At 41.2% G+C, this 21,270-nt stretch overlaps 1 protein-coding gene across 1 annotated transcript in view; it reads right to left on the bottom strand.

Moving 5' to 3' along the window:
* Window positions 1-21,270, bottom strand: part of arhgef39 (Rho guanine nucleotide exchange factor (GEF) 39) — a 120,058-nt gene that overhangs the window by 13,251 nt on the left and 85,537 nt on the right. Inside the window, exons 7-8 of the mRNA XM_063006036.1 lie at window positions 8,594-8,722; window positions 344-573 (exon numbers count right to left, since the gene is read on the bottom strand). Coding sequence (XP_062862106.1) covers window positions 344-573; window positions 8,594-8,722 — 359 coding nt within the window. The remainder of the gene's footprint in view (window positions 1-343; window positions 574-8,593; window positions 8,723-21,270) is intronic.

The following is a 21,270-nucleotide window of genomic DNA, read 5'->3' on the forward strand; positions in this document are numbered from 1 at the left end:
GCAAAAAATGTTTTTGGTTGAGCGTGTAGCCACTGATGCACATTTGCTTTCACATCATCATCATCATCACATGAAAATCTTCTTCCTCTTAAAGCTTCTTTGAACGTCCAAAAAGGTGGAAATCAGATGGTGCTAAATCCGGACTATAAGTTCTTACTCAGTCTCTCAGACACGACCAATTTACACTCCTCCCACCCTCAACGTTTCCAACCAAAATATAAAAGTGTGGAAACTTTTTGAAGATTCCTCGTCCTTTTTGGTCCTACTCATTTACAACAAATATAATGAGAATGAATAATTCAAAATCATGCAGCTATAGAATTAATCCTGGTGTCACACTCACACTGATGAGGCCTCCCTGGCTCTTGGTGTGGCCGAACACTTTGTCCGCGGTGCACTCCTTAAGAGGGTACACTCTCTGACAGGCAAACTTGCTCCCGTTTGTAGGGTGCATGGAACTGCAGCGTTTGGCTTGGACCAGGATATCTGAGAAGAGGAAGAACATCTTGGGCTTGGTCTCCTTGCCTTTAGGGGGCACTGTCCTCAGCCAGCCTTCTCGAATATACCACCGATCTGACAGAGAGCATAAAGACCTCATATTATTTTAAGCTAATTTACATCAGACTTACAGAGATTAAACAAATGCAAATGTGTGTATGGGTGGCACAGCACTAGTGTCCAGGGGACCTGGGTTTAAACTTTACCACTGGTCACTGTTTTTAGCATGGGTTTCCTTCTTCTACCTTCCAGAAGGAGGACTTCTCTAAATTGCCCCTAGGTGTGAGCAAATAAATAGCAGAATATACACGGATCAGTCATAACATTAAAACCACCTCCTTGTTTCTACACTCACTGTTCATTTTATCAGCTCCACTTACCATATAGGAGCACTTTGTAGTTCTACAATTACTGACTGTAGTCCATCTGTTTCTCTACATACTTTTTAAGCCTGCTTTTACCCTGTTCTTCAATGATCAGGATGCCCAAAGTGCAGGTATTATTTAGGTGGTGGATCATTCTCAGCATTGCAGTGACACTGACATGGTGGTGGTGTGTTAGTGTGTGTTGTGCTGGTATGAGTGGATCAGGAGTTTTTAAATACTGTGTCCACTTTGTTAGACACTCCTACCTAGTTGGTCTACCTTGTAGATGTAAAGTCAGAGACGATCGCTCATCCATTGCTGCTGTTTGAGTTGATCATCTCATAGACCCTCATCAGTGGTCACAGGATGCTGCCCATGGGGTGCCGTTGGCTGGGTATTTTCGGTTGGTGGATAATTCTCAGTCCAGCAGTGACAGTGAGGTGTTTAAAAACTCCATCAGCATTGCTGTGTCTGATCCACTCATACCAGCACAACACACACTAACACACCACCACCATGTCAGTGTCACAGCAGTGCTGAGAATGATCCACCACCCAAACAATACCTACTCTGTGGTGGTCCTGACCATTGAAGAACAGGGTGAAAGGGGGCTAACAAAGCATGCAGAGAAACAGATGGACTACAGTCAGTAATTGTAGAACTTCAAAGTGTAGAACTATATGGTAAGTGGAGCTGACAACATGGACAGTGAGTGTAGAAACTAAGAGGTGGTTTTAATGTTATGGCTGATTGGTGTATAATCCCTGGTGCCCTGTCCAGCGTGGGTTTCCAACATGCACCCAGTGCATCCAGTGTTTCTGCGTGTCACCGACCACAGCATGACCATTATCAGGATGAAGCAGTCACTGAAGATGAATGAATGAAAAATATGGAACAGAAAATGGAACATCCTACAGGCTCCTTCCTGAATGAATGGGTATATGAAGGCTATTAAATTGGATGCTGACATTTTGCGAGATAAGATTAAATTTCACTCTTGCAACAAATTCCTCATTTGCCCTGGCGTGTCTTGTAATTGAACTCTAGCAACCGGCACAGCGTAGGGGCATGAAAAAAGAGGATTTCTATGATTAGCAAAGAGCGAAGTGGAGTAAAATTGCTTTTAAAATGCCACTGGTTTTAATAAGCAAGTACAATTAGGACAAGACGCCTGAGACTCTTTGGTGGTCTGCACATGGGATTTGACGGCTTTGGTAAATTTAGTAGAATCCATTAAGATAAAACTATAAACACTTACTCCATGGTAATGTTAAAATCAGTAAGTCAACACATAACAATAAGAGTGTGTTTACATGTGTAGAATTAACAGTCTATGCAAAAAATAACCCTTCTTTTTTTTCCCCCTTTTTTCTCCCACTTTAGCGCATCCAATTTCTGCCCGTCAATCCTGATTGGGGAGGACGAGGCTGCTCCACGCCCCCTCCGACGCGTGCACAGCAATCGAACATCTTATCACCTACACTTGACGAGTGCAGTGCAGTACAGCGCTGTGTACGGAGAGCCACACCCTCTACCACACTCCTTTCCCATCTCCGTGCAGGCGCCACCAACCAGCCAGCAGTGTCGTAATCGCACTAGTCTGAGAGAGAGACCCCATCCAGCTGGGGATCAAACTCAGGACATTCTTGCCGTGAGGAGACAGTGCTACCCACTTAGCCACGTGCCGCCCTTAATTTGTATAAAGGTGCACAAGTGTTTGCACAGTCAGTGACAGGCTTGTCAGTGACAGTTTACCCATTTTCGGTACACAGAGGGAGATGTTAGCTGGCATGCTAGCGGGTTGTGCCACCTCAGCCCATTGGTTTGAATGGCCTAAGGCTCAGCAAAACTGTGGTGACATAATCACGGTAATCACTGTCTGAGTAGTATGTCTGCCTTATAAGTCGATGTCTTATTAGAATCCTCTCTATTTAGGCAGCTCCCTAGGTAGGCAGTAGGCAACAAGGCAGCTCACTAGGTTTTCGGACAGACGCTATTTCTCCCCTCGTAAAATTTCTTTCTTATCCTAGTTAATACATTTGGAGATCCACTCACGCTCATGACAATACCAGTTATGTAAAATGCACCCCAGAAAACAAGTCCATTTAGCTTTTTCCTGGTTGGTGTTGGTGGGCGTTTGGTTTTAACAAATTAAAAGTCAAGGTCACTTGAAGGTATGTATTAAAGGCAAGATATTCTTGCTACACAGTAATGCAAGATCTCTAATACATGGAAGACCCTTCAATGTCATTACAAGCACCCCTTACCTCTCCAACCCCTTTGGACTGACATATCGTTGAAAAACTCTGTCTGCTCACATCAAGAGAGCGCAGTTCAGAGTGCAGGAACTTGAAGCACTCCTCTCTATGTAGTACACTTTCAACTTCCCCTGTCAAAGAGCACCTCTGCCCAGCTACAAAGGCCACAATGAAATTCAGGGTGCGAAAGGTTGCACTACAAAGGCACCATGTCCTCCTGATGTGACCAGACCAAAGACCGGCAGACACATGAAAGGCCGTCTCTGTATGATGGACACCGGATGTCACCGAGCATGATTATTGTTAATTTGAAGATGGACTTTGTTTGATAGGTTACACTTTCATGTCAGAAACTCTGCAAAGCTTTCGACAGAGAAGATTTTCAGAGACAGTAAGGTGCTCTGGAGCTGCACTGGAATTTAATGTAAAGACTTGATGAGATAGCTGGGTGTGCAGAGGAAGAACATGCCATTGTGTAGGAATTTTTCTTTGCTTATTTCTGGAAAAGTTGGAACATTTTGTAAAATGTTCATTTATTTATCTAACAAAGGTACAAAGGAAAGATTTCTAACTTAATCCTTTACCAACCAACTTAATTGTATCTGCAACACACTCAAAAGTTGGGACAGCAGCGTGTTTAGCACTTTGTTAAATCACCTTTCCTGTTCATAAGACTTTAATCATTTGTCAACTGAGGATACTAAGAGTTGCAGTTTTGCAGGTAAAATGTTTGCCCATTCTTGCTTGACACGAGACTTCAGCTGATCAACAGGCAGTAATTGCTGTCGTCTGATTCTCCACTTCATGAGACACCACACATTTTCAATAGGAGCTTGATCTGGACTGCAGGCAGGCCAGTCAAGCATACACACTCAATGTCTACAAAGCCATGCTGAAATACACATGGATGAATCTCTCGAAAACCCCGGAATAAGCATCTGTGTCAATGTTACCTTCACACATAAACAAGTCACTTGTGCCTCCATGGGCACAGATGCCCCCCATACCATGACATTTACATTTATTGCATTCATCAGACGCTTTAATCCAAAGCCACTTTCAACTGTGATCTTACACAATCTAAGCAGTTATTAGCCTTGCTCAAGGGCCCAACAATAGCAATCTGGCAGTGGTAAGACTTAAACCAGCAACCTTTTGTGTACTAGTCCAGTACCCTAACCACTGAGCTACAACTGGCAAATGCCAGTGACACATGTCAAACATTGGCTTTTGCACCTTTCGCTGAAAACAGTCTGGATATTTTGTTGATTTTGGGTGGTAGGAGGATGTGACTGTCATAGGTTTTGAGTTTTTGCTATTTTGTTTACGTGGTAATCAAATTTTTGTTTTCTAACTTATGCAGCACTTTTAGAGAGGACACAGTAGACTAGGCTGTGCGTGTGCGTGTGTGTGTGGGGGGGTTAATAGTCACAATACTCATCTAAATTATATATTTAATTAGAATGACATCAAACAAAGTTCCAGCATTATCTTCTCAGCCAATGCAGATTTGTAATTCATCACTGAATATCACACATCATCCGTTGCTTCTCTTTAACCGATTGCAAACCCATTTCATTCAACCAATTTTTAACAGTTCTGTTACAAACACTGAATCTGAATCTGTTACAAACACTGAAACTGAAAATTTGTTTTAATGTGCATTTCTATTTTCCAGGCATATTGCTTTGAGTTTACAATACTGATGTCTATGGAAAAAACAGTCGCAAGTAACAAAAAACCTGGGTGAACATTATTTTCGTATGGTGATACCATCATTTTTCCAGAGGTTGTGCAGTTTTTTTTAGGTTAAGACACCAGTACTCCAGAACCCATGTGGCTATATTTATCACATTAGCAGGACAGTTTCTAAGGCAATGTCATTTGAGGGCTCAAAGGCCACGCAAATTCAACAGTGGTTTCCCTGAACCCTTTCACAATATTAAGTGTGGTAAATGGTGAAAGATGTTATTAAAGACATTATGGGTCAGGTACGTATGGACAGCAATTATGTGAATAATGTAATTACTTACTACTAAATTTCTAAAAATATAAAACTAATTATTTACTCATTTTACTATTATCTTAATGCCTACATAATTAATGTCCAGTTTAAAGATACAGCATGGATGACTAAAGCACTAATTATAGTAGGTATAAGGGAATTTCTCCAACAGTATGATGCGATGGATATATTTTTTCCCCTTTTTCTACCCAGCTGTGCCCCAAAGACATGATCAAAAAAAGTCACTATTTTTTAAGATTGCAGACTGATATTAATACAGATTAATTGTGCAGATTTTACCCAGTAATATAAAGTAATAAATTATAGTTTTAACTAAAACTATTAAACTTTGTAGCTTTAAAACTGCTTTCACAACAGCTTCTGGAATATGGGTGGAATGAAGCCTATTCAGAATAAAAAAGCCTGTCATTAGATCCAGATATACCTGCACATGGAAGCAAGGTTGTAAAGAGGACGAGAACTAATCAATATTTCGTTTTTCTCCATGTCCCTCTCTGTCCTTTTAAAAAGCAGGGAGGTGAGCCAGAGTCCATGGCCAGCAGGGGTGGCGGCAGAGCGCCCGCTCGAGACTCCCAGGAAACAGACAAACTGTCTGGCGTATCGATGTCCCATTGATTCAGGCTATGCTTCTGAGAATCGCCTGTGTGCTTATCTCCATACTCACCACTTAATATCAGTGCACGGTTCAGATAGCGCTCTCGAAGCATCAGCGTCTCTCAGACACATTAGAGTAAACGATGGCTACACTGGGACGTGTACATGTGTACTCGAGTGTTGAAGGGGGCGGGTTAGGAAGTCGCAAATCAAGAAATAGTGGCCAGTAGAGAAACACAGTCAATCTAAATCTGCTCCGTTTCTGCTGTGTTGCTGTGCTTTGTCAAATTGCTAAAATCTTACAATCTTTCTTTATTGTTATTTAAAGGAACACATTATTAAGTGTGCTCGAGGAGAGTATATTTGCTGCTCACATGCCCTCCAACAAGTGCACAGTCCTAGCGGACCCCTACCTTAAGCCTGTGCTTCAGCACAGGCGTCTCTATCCGCTATCCGTTCTTGCACAGCGTTTGAAGACCCCACCCACTTAGTCCAGTCATTTCCCCACCCAGCAGACACGGTGGCCAATTTGTGTCTGCTGCAGGCAATGCCAATTGTGCCCGCTAGATCAGTGGTCCCCAACCACTGGGTCGCGGGCCGCTACCGGTCCGTAGGCTATTTATTACCAGGCCGCACAGAAAAAATGAATAATTAGAGATCGCTTCTATTTCGGGTGTTATTGTCTTATTGTCACCCCTAGGTGGGAGCAGCATCTCGTTGCAGCAAAAAAAAGCTCACCTGAAATCGTTTGTGAGCAATATTATTAAATCCTTCCGCCCCCGCCGGTCCGTGAAATTATATCTTATATGAAACCGGTCCGTGGTGCAAAAAAGGTTGGGAAAAGCTGTGCTAGATGGCACCCAGCTGACCAGGGTGTTCAAAATCTTGACGCTGGTGTGCTATCCCGCATACAATGTAGTTTTTATTCAGAATATATACAAGTGTTCTTTAAAAAGTTTCCACACTTTTTTTAAACTCTATTTATTAACAATTCAAAAACAAATTACATCACTTTTCTACATAGTCGCCTTCCGATGCATTTTTCCCAGCGTCGTACCAACTTTTTAATGCCATCAGCATTTTTGGTGAGCGCACTACTGGTTTCACATAATTTTTATAGCGCTTTTTACAATGGACATTGTCTCGAAGCAAACATTGTCTCAAAGCAATAAAATCATCATCATCACATGAAAATCTTCTTCCCCTTAAAGCTTCTTTGAGCGGACCAAAAAGGTGGAAATCAAATGGTGCTAAATCAGGACTATAAGCTCTCTCACCGTTTCCAACCAAAATATAAAAGTGCGGAACTTTTTGAAGATATAGGTTTAAAGAACTATGTAATTCACTTGAATCTGGGTGAAGGAGTGGGTTTTGGCTACGCGGTCAGCAGGAATTGTCTGTTCTGCACAGAGAGTTTGATGTCAAATAAATATTTTTTGCAGCGTTGGAGTTATGGTTTGGTGTGAAAGTCAAAAATACTGTAAAGCTTGTGTGTGCCCATGTATTCTGATATAAACTATATTATGCCCCTGTTTCACATATTTACAACCAACCAAACGCCCATACCCCCCCGGGGTTTCCTTTCTGTATCTTGCGTTCATATTAGTTATAACCTGATCACAATGCCTTATACTCTACATGATTTTGAGTCGCCGACAGGTCCAGATATTTAGCATGCTAGATATTTTTCTTAAGAGTGCGAGCGCGTGGCGAGCCGCTCAAATCGAGTCGTTAAACAGTTCACACATAGCGATCAAGAGCTGATTTTTGAGCCCCGAGTGAACGCCCAGTTGCCTACAAGCTGCCACATCTAGTGGCAGCCAGTCGGCGAGTGTAAATAAGGGCAAAAATCGTGTAGTGTAAACTAGGCATAAGTACCACTGGAATTGGAAGCTTAGCAGTTAATGCACTGGACCAGTAATTGGGAGCTGGTTCGAGCCCCAAACCTGCTAAGTTGCCACTATTGGGCTGGACAAGAACCTGAACCCCTCAATTGCTTTAACTGTATTTATCACAGCTGTAAGTCACTCAGGATAAAGGCGTCTGCTAAATGCTGTACTTTTTTAGGATTTGTAGTTTTTTTGTAAGTTTTACATGTACTTAGGATGTAGTTAGTGTACTTCTTGTTCATAACTGTGGAGCTTTGTTTAGGGTTATTCTGGCTCAGAAACTGAAGGACTTGTGGCCAAGAGGTAGAGAAAGCTTCCACAAAACTGCAAGCTAGAATCTGAAAACCTGAAACTCCTGCCTTTCACATCTGGCTCAGTGAGAAAAGAAGCCCTGCTCGTTGGGTATTCATCACCAGGCTTGAACCACCTTTGTACACGTACACCCTCACACGCTCCTTCTTTCCCCCTGCTTGCTTTTTATCTGCCCGGCCGCAAGATGAGGAGAAGCGCTAATTGGTCCTGGGGGAGATTGGCAGGCCAAGGCATTGACGACACGGTCCTCTCAGTCTTCCTCTCTCTTTCCATCACTGGCTGTCTCTGTCTTCTTACACATGGGCATTGTCTCCTGGGAAAAACAACCAGGAAGAAAGGACCTCCACTCCACAAGTAGCAAAAGAGATGAAAAGGACTGACAGAGGACACGCTCCACCCTCCCAATTAGCACAGACGGCTCGGCGCGGCTATTAGTTCATTCTTGTGTCCGGAACTTAGCTTGCACCATGCAAAACAAACTCATCTGACGTCACTGCCTTGAGACTTGAGCCTTGGTGCGTTCCAGCGCCCCTCCTTTTGCCCAGCATCTACTTTTTCTCTATGCAATGAACCTGATGCTCAGAGAAAGTTAGAAAGACAGACAGAGAGAGAGAAAGTTTACATGAAAGGAATAGCAGATCAGACTCTAACCTGGAACCAGCAGCCTGGTCTTTCGGCCCTTGAGCAGTTTCTGGACTCTCTGCAGCTGCAGGTGGTTCTCATGGCTGCGGGCATTGTCCTGGATGCGCTGGGCCACCTCTGAGACCGTGCTCACCGCCCCTACAGAAGTGCACCACACACACAGACATACACACAGCAGATGAAACGCATAATCAGACAGTGCTGCTAACACTGGGAAAAGACAGATAAGCAGACGTGAATGGTTTCTCAACACCGGCCACAGATGAGACTGCATGATAACGGCAAAATTGATCAATAGTGAAATCAATTTCTCTCAATTATTTAGGAATAAATGCATTTTAGTGCACATTATTCATGATTCTATTTGTGCATTGTATATCAAAGGCCCAAATTCCTTCACACGGATAAATACTTGAATTTTATTCATACTTACATATGTGCACTGCAGATGCAAATTTTGCACATTCTGAATAACCGACAAACTTAATCAAATTCATATCAACATGTCTTAATACTCAAAACTATTTAATAAAACCATCGTAACAGAGTGATAAGGGCAGTGATGTAGAACAGTAAGATGAACATAAACACAGTGAGCAGAACCAGTTTGGCATTTACAATGTAGATTTACGGTAGCTGGAAGCAAACAGTTCATTAAAAGCACAAACTAAACCTCATAACTCATTATTATAAAGATGCAGACAATATATTAATATACTGTAAGTGCAGATAATATAAGGTGTCTGGCAGAGATCTACCTTTATACAGAAACAAGATTTAAAATACCTACATCAGTTTTGGGAAGGAAAATAATAATAACAATAATAATAATAATAATAATAATAATAATAATAATAATAATAGTAGTAGTAGTAAATAAGAGTATCAACCTATAGGATCTGCTGCAATCGGCTGCCACTCAACACGGCACCAGAAGAATAGATATAACTATTATTATTGTATATTACTGTAACTTTTTTTATATTATATGTTATATTAGATTTTTATATGTTAGTGTTATACAGTGGACCCTTGAGTTACGAACGGTTTACCATACGAACATTTTGGGTTACGATCTGTTTCAACTTAACGTACGAACAAATTTCGGATTACGAACCAAAATTCGTGAAACACGTGACGTCACCAACAAGCTGACTCCGAGCGTCTCTCTCTATATATATATATATATACAGTGCCTTGCAAAAGTATTCAGCCCCCTTGAACTTTTCAACCTTTTGCCACATTTCAGACTTCAAACATAACGATATGAAATTGTAATTTTTTGTGAAGAATCATCAACAAGTGGGACACAATCGTGAAGTAGAACGAAATGTATTGGATATTTTAAACTTTTTTTAGAAATAAAAAACTAAAAAGTGGGGCGTGCAATATTATTCAGCCCCTTTACTTTCAGTGCAGCAAACTCACTCCAGAAGTTCAGTGAGGATCTCTGAATGATCCAATGTTGACCTAAATGACTGATGGTGATAAATAGAATCCACCTGTGTGTAATCAAGTCTCCGTATAAATGCACCTGCTCAGTGACAGTCTCAGAGTTCTGTTTAAAGCGCAGAGAGCATCATGAAGACCAAGGAACACACCAGGCAGGTCCGAGATACTGTTGTGGAGAAGTTTAAAGCCGGATTTGGATACAAAAAGATTTCCCAAGCTTTAAACATCTCAAGGAGCACTGTGCAAGCGATCATATTGAAATGGAAGGAGTATCAGACCACTGCAAATCTACCAAGACCCGGCCGTCCCTCTAAACTTTCAGCTCAAACAAGGAGAAGACTGATCAGAGATGCAGCCAAGAGGCCCATGATCACTCTGAATGAACTGCAGAGATCTACAGCTGAGGTGGGAGACTCTGTCCATAGGACACAATCAGTCGTACACTGCACAAATCTGGCCTTTATGGAAGAGTGGCAAGAAGAAAGCCATTTCTCAAAGATATCTATAAAAAGTCACCTGGGAGACACACCAAACATGTGGAAGAAGGTGCTCTGGTCAGATGAAACCAAAATCGAACTTTTTGGCCACAATGCAAAACGTTATGTTTGGCGTAAAAGCAACACAGCTCATCACCCTGAACACACCATCCCCACTGTCAAACATGGTGGTGGCAGCATCATGGTTTGGGCCTGCTTTTCTTCAGCAGGGACAGGGAAGATGGTTAAAATTGATGGGAAGATGGATGGAGCCAAATACAGGACCATTCTGGAAGAAAACCTGTTGCAGTCTGCAAAAGACCTGAGACTGGGACGGAGATTTATCTTCCAACAAGACAATGATCCAAAACATAAAACAAAATCTACAATGGAATGGTTCACAAATAAACGTATCCAGGTGTTAGAATGGCCAAGTCAAAGTCCAGACCTGAATCCCATCGAGAATCTGTGGAAAAAGCTGAAAACTGCTGTTCACAAACGCTCTCCATCCAACCTCACTGAGCTCGAGCTGTTTTGCAAGGAAGAATGGGCAAAAATTTCTGTCTCTCGATGTGCAAAACTAATAGAGACATACCCCAAGCGACTTGCAGCTGTAATCGCAGCAAAAGGTGGCGCTACAAAGTATTAACGCAAGGGGGCTGAATAATATTGCACGCCCCACTTTTCAGTTTTTTATTTCTAAAAAAAGTTTAAAATATCCAATACATTTCGTTCCACTTCACGATTGTGTCCCACTTGTTGTTGATTCTTCACAAAAAATTACAATTTCATATCGTTATGTTTGAAGCCTGAAATGTGGCAAAAGGTTGAAAAGTTCAAGGGGGCTGAATACTTTTGCAAGGCACTGTATATATATATATATATACACACCGTGAGCGAACATTCGGACAGCAGACGGTGTTTTTTCGGTGTTGCCACATTGCACTTGTATTTTGTAAAATTCAATATTAAAATGGCCCCAAATAAGGTGCAGAGAAAGCTTAGTGGTGGGGAAATGAACAAATCTATTACATTTGTTGTTGTATAATTACTCCTGCCAGTAGCTGTTATTGTGTACCAGACAGAGGGGACAGTGAGTAAGAGAGAAGAAGGAAGTCCGCTGAGTAAAGTATTCTTTCTTTCGTGCAATTACACCTACAAAATACAACACTATTGAAATAAAGAAGGAGATAATACAGAAATATGAGAGTTATTGTTGTTACTGGTAGATATATTTTATAAAAAAAGAAGGAAATTTATCATGGCGTATGGTATAGCACACGTACTGTACTGAGATGTGTGTTTTTTATGTACAGTACTCTAAGATCCGAGTTAGAATCTCAACTGTGCTACTGGCTGGCTAGGTGTCTACACAAACATGGTTGGCTATGTCTGAGGAAAGGTGAATTGTCGAAAATCTGCGATAAATTGGTGCACTGTCCAGACTATTCCTGCCTTGCGTCCAGTGTTTCCAGTGTAAGCCTGGCTGCAAAAGGAGGAAGGTGGTCACTCTGGCAAGGTGACCAGAACCAGGAAACTGGGGAAACTAGCCACAGAACTGTATGGATTATCATTGTGAACTAAACTTAACAGCGTCAAATGCTACTGCATCCGGGGCAGCCGATGCACCAGCACTACTTTCCAGGATGCGGGTGAAAAGTTAATTATGGGCCAAAAACTGAGTGAGAGTGCTTAAAGTGCTGACTTGAGAACCACCCACCTTCAATGAGCATGTGACAGCTTTGTTTACAAAAGTCAAAGAACAAGCTGCCATTCAAATCCAAAGACAAAGAACAGAATTAAGCATTAAATTCACAAAGAGGAACTATTTTGTGTCACTATGGATTCTGACTGCATGTTAAACTCTGCTCATTCGAATCGGTGTACCGTTGTTTTGTTTACAGAAAATATGTGGATATTTTGCATCATGTTTCAGTCTAAAGGTATAACTTTGCTTATCATATAATAACTACACTTATTTTGTATCTTCAATTCACCTCACTTGCATGTCCTTGGACTGTGGGAGGAAACCGGAGCTCCCGAAGGAATCCCACACAGACACTGGGAGAACATGCAAACTCCACACAGGAAGGACCCGGGCCGCTCCACCTGGAAATCGAACCCAGGGCCTTCTTGTTGTGAGGCAGCAGTGCTACTCACTGAGCCACAGTGCCGCCCGTTATTATTATTGATTATTTTTCAAAAAGTATGATACTTAGAGGAGCACAACGACTTATTTACAACACATCTTCAAAAGCCTAAAACACACAGCTGACGTCCATGCAATTTCCCACGCAAACAACACAATCTGCTGTGCAATGTGCATACTGTGTAAATATGCACCGTACTTGCAGCTTTGTATCTGGGGCCCATCGCCTTGTTTGATTTTACCATCAACCCCCTAGAGAGAGAAGACCCAGAGAGAGGGAATTAACACATTCAGAATCTACTGATTGAGTTGGATATGCAGCTGTGAAATGTGTGTATATGCCTGTAGCTTCCTTAATTAGACAGAGCGTGCGGACCCCGCTACAGTCTGCCGTTAAAAGCAAAAGAAATAGGCTACTACGCTAACTGACTGTAATTCGTTTAGCGCAGTTGAGCAAACTATCAGCACCAATGCTCTGTTAATTAGATCTAAGTCATTTCATGCAGATCACAGGACTCAGTAAACCTCCTCAGCAGCTTACCTCCTGTATATTAATAGGGTTCATCAAGTCATGAACAAAAATAACTGTTGTGTAACAGAACATACAGCGGTTATAGATCAGAAGCACGCTGTGCTACAGATTACTTTCCTACTTACTCGACATGAAAGCAGTAATTAACCAATTAAGTCCATTATTGTGAGCAGAGGAAAGTCACTGATGCAGACATTAGTGCACCTTGAAGACACAGATGAATACTAATAAAGGGACAGTGCTAGCTAGCCTAGTGGATAGGTTGTGGGTTGAAATCGCTCGGCCACATTGCACTTGTGATTTTTGCGCTTGCCGTGGCACTCAAAGTTCACCTGACTGAACTTTGAACCAGTTTGCCGCTGACCTTTTCAAAGCGCCTCCAATGAAACGAACTATTTTATATTATGTAGTACAAGCAACTCAGGCAGTACGAACAATGCTTAACATGAAGAAGAACTAATGTGACTTATTGTACTAAAAAACGAGCGAACCTATGAGCAGTACTAATTATTGTTTAGTGGTTTAGTGTTCCTATGTCGTTCTTTTAGCACATTAAATTACATTAAGCTTTTAAACTCTCTTGGAAAAGCTGATTCTCACAATTCCTCAGCACCCCGAGCTAAAACACAAGTTTAGAAGTGAAACAGTGAGGAAAATCCAGCTAGACATAGATGAATGGCTATGTGGATGCTTTCAGAGTGAATTTGACAGTTATTTCACACAAATAGTGGATAGAACTTTGAACTATCAATCGAAATTTGTTTATTTATTTATTAGGATTTTAACGTCATGTTTTACACACTTTGGTTACATTCATGACAGAAACGGTAGTTACTCGTTACACAAGATTCATCACTTTACAAGATTTAATGTCAAACACAGTCATGGACAATTTTGTATCTCATCTAACTTGCATGTCTTTGGACTGTGGGAGGAAACCGGAGTTCCCGGAGGAAACCCACGCAGACACGGGGAGAACATGCAAACTTCACACAGAAAGGACCTGGACTGCCCTACCTGGGGATCAAACCCAGGACCTTCTTGCTGTGAGGCGACAGTGCTACCCACTTAGCCACCGTGCCGCCCCTATCAATCGAAATGTTGTGGGTTAAAATCCTGGCTCTGGTAAGAAACCTTATGTGTTCTTATTCTGTACATTTTATTGATAAGTTCTAAGCACTTCTCCACTCAAACAAGCATGCAGTAGCAGATCGCCTCTCCATCAACCTCACCAGCTACCAGTAGGTTCCTTGGCTACAGGGGCGCTGTACAATGGTTGACCCTGTGCTCTGTCCCCAGCATTACATTTATCAGCTTTCCAAAGAAGCGGAGATATATGGAAAATAATTTAATTGTACTGTACACGTGTATATGTATATATAACAAATAAAGGCATTCTTCTTCTTGTTATTTTAATTTTACACTTCTCCACTTACACAAGCATGCAGTAGCAGATCGTTTCTCCATCAACCTCACCAGCCACTAAAAGGTTCCCATACTGGCTCTGCCATGCAGCCACTGTTGGGCCTTTGAGCAAGGCCATAAACCCTCTCGGCTCCAGGGGCACCGTACAACGGCTGACCCTGCGCTCTGACCCCAGCTTTCCAAAGAAGATGAGATATGCAGAAAAAGAATTTCATTGTACTGTACACATGTATGTATGTATATATATGACAAACCAAGGCATTCTTCTAATTCTTCCTCTAATTTTACACCAGACTCTATAGTGTTCAAGCTAAAAAAATTACTGCAAAGCCTGGTTCGATTGTCAAAAATGCCACAGCCTGAAACCAGAAGTCCAACAAGTCCAACAAGCCTAAATGACCTAATAAGCTTGCTGTCACCTGGTAGGAAACCTTATGTTATAAGGTTTCTTGTTATAATTCTGTAATTTTTTGGTAAGTTTTAAGTATTTCTCCACTCCGGCAAGTCAGTCACTGGCCGTTTCTTCATCTAGCTTGACCAGTAGGTTCCCACACCAAGCTGAACAGTGAGTGGACTGCCACACTATGCTCTATGTGAATCGCCCACCACTTGTTTTAGCACCTCGACCCAGAGATTGCAGATCAGCAGGTCGTTTAAAACATTTCAAACTTTTTCAAAGGTGCTTTGAAGTGACCACTAAAACAAAGCTAACCCTCAGGGACTTTTGAAAGAACCATTTCAATATCCTCCATTGCTTGAGGAGAACAGACAAAACTTGGGGGTGAAAGTTTCCTACAAGATGCTGAACTCTGCCTGGAGGAAGTTGTGGCAATACTTTGAAGGCTTTGAGACAGAACCTGAACAGGAGGCTTTAATAGTGGATGATATTGCAGCCCTGGGGACGTCCATGGGTTTGGAGGTAGAGGAAGAGGATATGGAGGAGATGGTGGAAGAACACAAGGATGAGCTGTCCACTGAAGAACTTCAAGAACTACACAGGGAGCAGCAAAAAATGGCCCTGGGGAAGTCCATGGGTTTGGAGGTAGAGGAAGAGGATATGGAGAAGTTGGTGGAAGAACACAAGAATATGCTGCCCAATGAAGAACTTTAAGAACTCTACAGGAAGCAGCAAAAAGAAGCAGCCCTAGGGAAGTCCATGGGTTTGGAGGTAGAGGATATGGAGAAGTTGGTGGAAGAACACAAGAATGAGCTGCCCATTGAAGAACTTCAAGAACTACACAGGGAGCAGCAAGAAGAAGTGGCTGAGGAGCTTTCTTCAGAGGAGGGAATGGGCGGGGAGCATTTCCAGTGCAGAAATGAAGAAACTGTGTTATCATCTGAGGACAACACAGAGTTTGGTGGAATAATGGCATCCTATGATTGCTGTGGTCAACAGGAACATCAGTCTGTTCAATGACAGTTTACTGACCATTTTGGGGTACACAACTGAAAAATCGTCAAAAACAGACAACATTGGGCAGGTTTTTAAGTAAACCTCACAACATTTTCTAGAAAAAAAGAGACACCAGAACACCAGAGGGGTCATTACCTCATGTTTTTATAAAAGGTGACTCCCCTTCCAAATAATAACATCCCTCCATTCCTCCTCCTACTTATGCCATGTTTGTTTATTAGGATTTTAACGTCATGTTTTACACTTTGGTTACATTCATGACAGAAACGGTAGTTATTCGTTACACAAGATTCCTCAGGTTACAAGTTTTAATGTCAAACACAGTCATGGACAATTTAGTATCTCCAGTTCACCTCACTTGCATGTCTTTGGACTGTAGAAGGAAACCGGAGCTCCCGAAGGAAACCCACACAGACATGGGGAGAACATGCAAACTCCACACAGAAAGGATCCGGACCGCCCACCTGGGGATCAAACCCAGAACCTTCTTGCTGTGAGGCGACAGTGCTACCCACTGAGCCCTCCACTCATGCCGTCAGCTCTTTCCAGTACAGGTAAAGTGCAGTTAAATGTTCATGTTGCCTTAAGTATTATTACAAAGGATTAAATAAGCAAATCTTTTTAAAAGGTTTTAGGTGTTAACAAGTTAATCCAAATTACATTATTCCTTATGGGACAAATTAATTCAGAATTCATACAAATCACAATTTAAACAGGCGTTTCCCAATACTTTTGTCAAAACAGGTGTATAAAGTCTTATGATTTTCTACATCACATTCATCAATACAATGATTAGTTACAACTCTTAACTAGCAAGCTTAATTTTGTCTTTTTTAATTTGTCAATTCTGTCTTAATCCTCAATCCTCTCTTATTTATTTTCTTTTTGGGTCCAATAATAATTTTAATATTTCTACAAACCCAATTTCCAGAAAACTTGGGCCGCTTTTTAAAAAATGCAATAATAAAAAGAATCTGTGATTTTTTAACCCTCTTTAACATTTATTTAACTGTCAACAGTACAAAGTAAAGATATCCAAGATTATCGTATTTTTAAGCATGAATACATTTATAATTTGATGTCTGCAACACATAAAAAAAAAATTAGGACTGAGGCATGATATTAATTACTGCAGTTTTGCAAGTGAAATTTTTACATTTACATTTGACTTACAGTACTGTGACAGTTTATTGTCTAAGCAATTGAGGGTTAAGGGCCCTGCTCAATGGCCCAACAGTTGCAACCTGGCAGTGGTGGGGCTTGAACCAGCGACCTTTCGATTACTAGCCCAGTACCTTATCCAGTAGGCTACAACTGCCAAATTTTTGCCCATTCTTGCTTGATACAATCATCGTTTAACAGTCTGTGGTCGTCATTGCCTGATTCTCCTCTGAATACAATAGGAAACAAATCTGGACTGCAGGCAGGTCAGTCAAGCACTCTGTTCCTATAAAGTAGAACATGCAGAATGAAACCTGGCATTGTCTTGTGGAAATAACCATGGACTTCCCAGAAAAAGGCACAGAGAAGTCAATGTTTGTTTTGTCTGAAAATAAGCTGGAACATGAACTTATGTAACTACGTCACACGTTTCCACAATTAATTCAAGGATGGCTTTTTTGCACAATAGAGTTTAATGCTGCATTTGTTGATGAAACTGTGATGTGACAACATTTTTACAAAGTGCTCCCCAAGCTCATGAGGCTATATTTGTCACAGTAGCCTGATGGTTTTTTATACAACGATCTGACTAAAACAGACAAAAATCCAAACATGACCTATTTTTAGACATTACTGAAAGTTATACTGACAGCGGAGGTAATCTGAAAAACCCCACACTGGCAACACATTTAGCATTTAAGCAAAATCTAAGATCTTTTTTAATCACTTTGTATTGGAGTCTGGACATGTAGTGGTCCAGTGACATTCAGTGCTGGTGTTTTGCTTACTAACATTTAGATTGTGGCACATGCAAACCCTCATTCTCAAGATGTTAGTAAGAGAAAATCGGCAACAGCACTTAATGAGGGGGGAATTACTAATAAGGTTCCTTTAAGAAATTTTGTTATAATTTTAGAAACTCTAATATAAAGCAGCTATATACGTAGGCGCATGGAAAACTTAACACTGCTGCATTGTTAGACGCATCATTATAAACAAAACTCACCTCCAGAGGAAGTAAGAACAGTTATTTATTAATTATTTATTAAACACAGTTGTTTATGTTGGCAATAATTAGTAGTCTATGTACACCAAGTGGCCTACGAGCATTCTGTTTCACTGATGTTTGTAAAACAGAAAATAAATATAACATAATAAAAAGTAATCATGTGAATGTTCACACCATCACCTCAAGATCTCTGTTGCTGCCTGTACCATAAACAATAACGCATGAGTAATTGCTTAGTCTTTTAGGTGTAAAGGCAAGTGGTTGTTTTAAAGGAATTGTTGAGTGTAGAGTATTAATATGTAGTGACCTATAAGTTTTCTGAACCACTGCTTTAAGGTTCTAAGTTTAAAGACAAAGTTTATATGCAAGTGTGACGTCATAAAATATACAGGGGTTGGACAAAATAACTGAAACACCTGGTTTTAGACCACAATAATTTATTAGTATGGTGTAGGGCCTCCTTTTGCGGCCAATACAGCGTCAATTGGTCTTGGAAATGACATATACAAGTCCTGCACAGTGGTCAGAGGGATTTTAAGCCATTCTTCTTGCAGGATAGTGGCCAGGTCACTACGTGATGCTGGTGGAGGAAAACGTTTCCTGACTCGCTTCTCCAAAACACCCCAAAGTGGCTCAATAATATTTAGATCTGGTGACTGTGCAGGCCATGGGAGATGTTCAACTTCACTTTCATGTTCATCAAACCAATCTTTCACCAGTCTTGCTTTGTGTATTGGTGCATTGTCATCCTGATACACGGCACCGCCATTGGATGCACATGGTCCTCCAGAATGGTTCGGTAGTCCTTGGCAGTGACGCGCCCATCTAGCACAAGTATTGGGCCAAGGGAATGCCATGATATGGCAGCCCAAACCATCACTGATCCACCCCCATGCTTCACTCTGGGCATGCAACAGTCTGGGTGGTACGCTTCTTTGGGGCTTCTCCACACCGTAACTCTCCCGGATGTGGGGAAAACAGTAAAGGTGGACTCATCAGAGAACAATACATGTTTCACATTGTCCACAGCCCAAGATTTGCGCTCCTTGCACCATTGAAACCGACGTTTGGCATTGGCACGAGTGACCAAAGGTTTGGCTATAGCAGCCCGGCCGTGTATATTGACCCTGTGGAGCTCCCGACGGACAGTTCTGGTGGAAACAGGAGAGTTGAGGTGCACATTTAATTCTGCCGTGATTTGGGCAGCCGTGCTTTTATGTTTTTTGTATACAATCCGGGTTAGCACCCGAACATCCCTTTCAGACAGCTTCCTCTTGCGTCCACAGTTAATCCTGTTGGATGTGGTTTGTCCTTCTTGGTGGTATGCTGACATTACCCTGGATACCGTGGCTCTTGATACATCACAAAGATTTGCTGTCTTGGTCACAGATGCGCCAGCAAGACGTGCACCAACAATTTGTCCTCTTTTGAACTCTGGTATGTCACCCATAATGTTGTGTGCATTGCAATATTTTGAGCAAAACTGTGCTCTTACCCTGCTAATTGAACCTTCACACTCTGCTCTTACTGGTGCAATGTGCAATTAATGAAGAATGGCCACCAGACTGGTCCAATTTAGCCATGAAACCTCCCACACTAAAATGACAGGTGTTTCAGTTATTTTGTCCAACCCCTGTATATATATTTTTTATGATTTCTGTTAGTACCATAATAGGTAATAGGTGGCACCAGGTAGTGGCCTCAGGTGGCACAGCAACAAATTACGCTAGCCTACTACTGATGAGATCTGGTGTTCAAATCTGGTGCTATAGGCCAGTCCAGCATCTACACACACTTGCCTTGTCTGAGGAAGTGAAAGATGGCCAAACAGCCAAGACATTGTAAGGTGCGCTTGACAGTGCGCTTTCAATGCAGGTCCCAAGCCCAGATAAAATAAAAAGAGTAACATAAATTGTGCGGACCAGAATTATTTATAATTGCAACCCCTAATAGGAGGGCAGCCAAACGAAAAAATGGGGTGCGAAAATATACAAAAACCCAGCACTAAAGTCCACAAAAGTGCTAAACATGCACTTGTGCACTGTACGGTATACTGTACTACTGGGGAGAAATTTCATTTACCTTTTGTGGTGGAGGAGATTTTGTATTTTTTTTGCAGTGATCGTATAGTGGGGACTCTACTGAAGCAGTGCTGTTGCATAACTAAGCACTAGAACTTGCAGAAATTAAGCATAAAACACAGAGAAAAGGTGAGAACAAAGTGAGCCTCCCGACAAAACAAACCCTCATTCATGCAAACAGAGAGACGTGCACTGGCTAGCGGACAATTACTGAACTACTCTGGTCTTGGTACACTTTATTTGGTTTTCCAGATTCTGTCAGTTAAATTGGAAACCTGTTAAATCGAGGTTACACCATATAAATAGATATACACACACACACACACACACACACACACATTATATATACACACACCAATTAGCCATAACGTTAAAACCACCTTCTGGTTTCTACACTCACTGTTCATTTTATCAGCTCCACTTACCATATACAAGCACTAGTTCATGGGCGACCATGATATAAAGATGTGAATCGAAAGTATTAATTTTATTATAAATAAAATTATGCAGTATACTTATGGGCGGCCATAAATGAAAGCAAATAATCGTCTGTAAAATTAGTATTAAAATAAATATAACAATTAATATGTCATTTGTACACGGGGTAAATTAACTGTAATATGAAACACAGACAATACTATGAGTCTTAAGAGTGTTTTATGTTTGTGCAATACTGAGAAAAGGGCTTTCGAAAACAGTTAAACAGCCTGGTAGATGCACTTTTAGACACCGCTCATTAATAAAAAAATAATTAAATTAAATAAATACAAATAAAAAACATAACATCAATTAAAAAATTGGACATCTATCTATCTATATAATTTTTTTTGTTTTTAACAGAGCTGTACCTGGTACATTAATAATCCAACCCATCTCATTTTATTCTAGACAATTACTTGCCATTCTTTTTTTTATATCATCTATCAAGTATGTTCAAATAAAACTTGCTCTTAGAAACACTTGCGAGTAAACTTTCCTGTAATTAAC

Source organism: Trichomycterus rosablanca, chromosome 1 (genome assembly GCF_030014385.1).
Source record: "Trichomycterus rosablanca isolate fTriRos1 chromosome 1, fTriRos1.hap1, whole genome shotgun sequence".
NCBI classification, from domain to species: domain Eukaryota; kingdom Metazoa; phylum Chordata; class Actinopteri; order Siluriformes; family Trichomycteridae; genus Trichomycterus; species Trichomycterus rosablanca.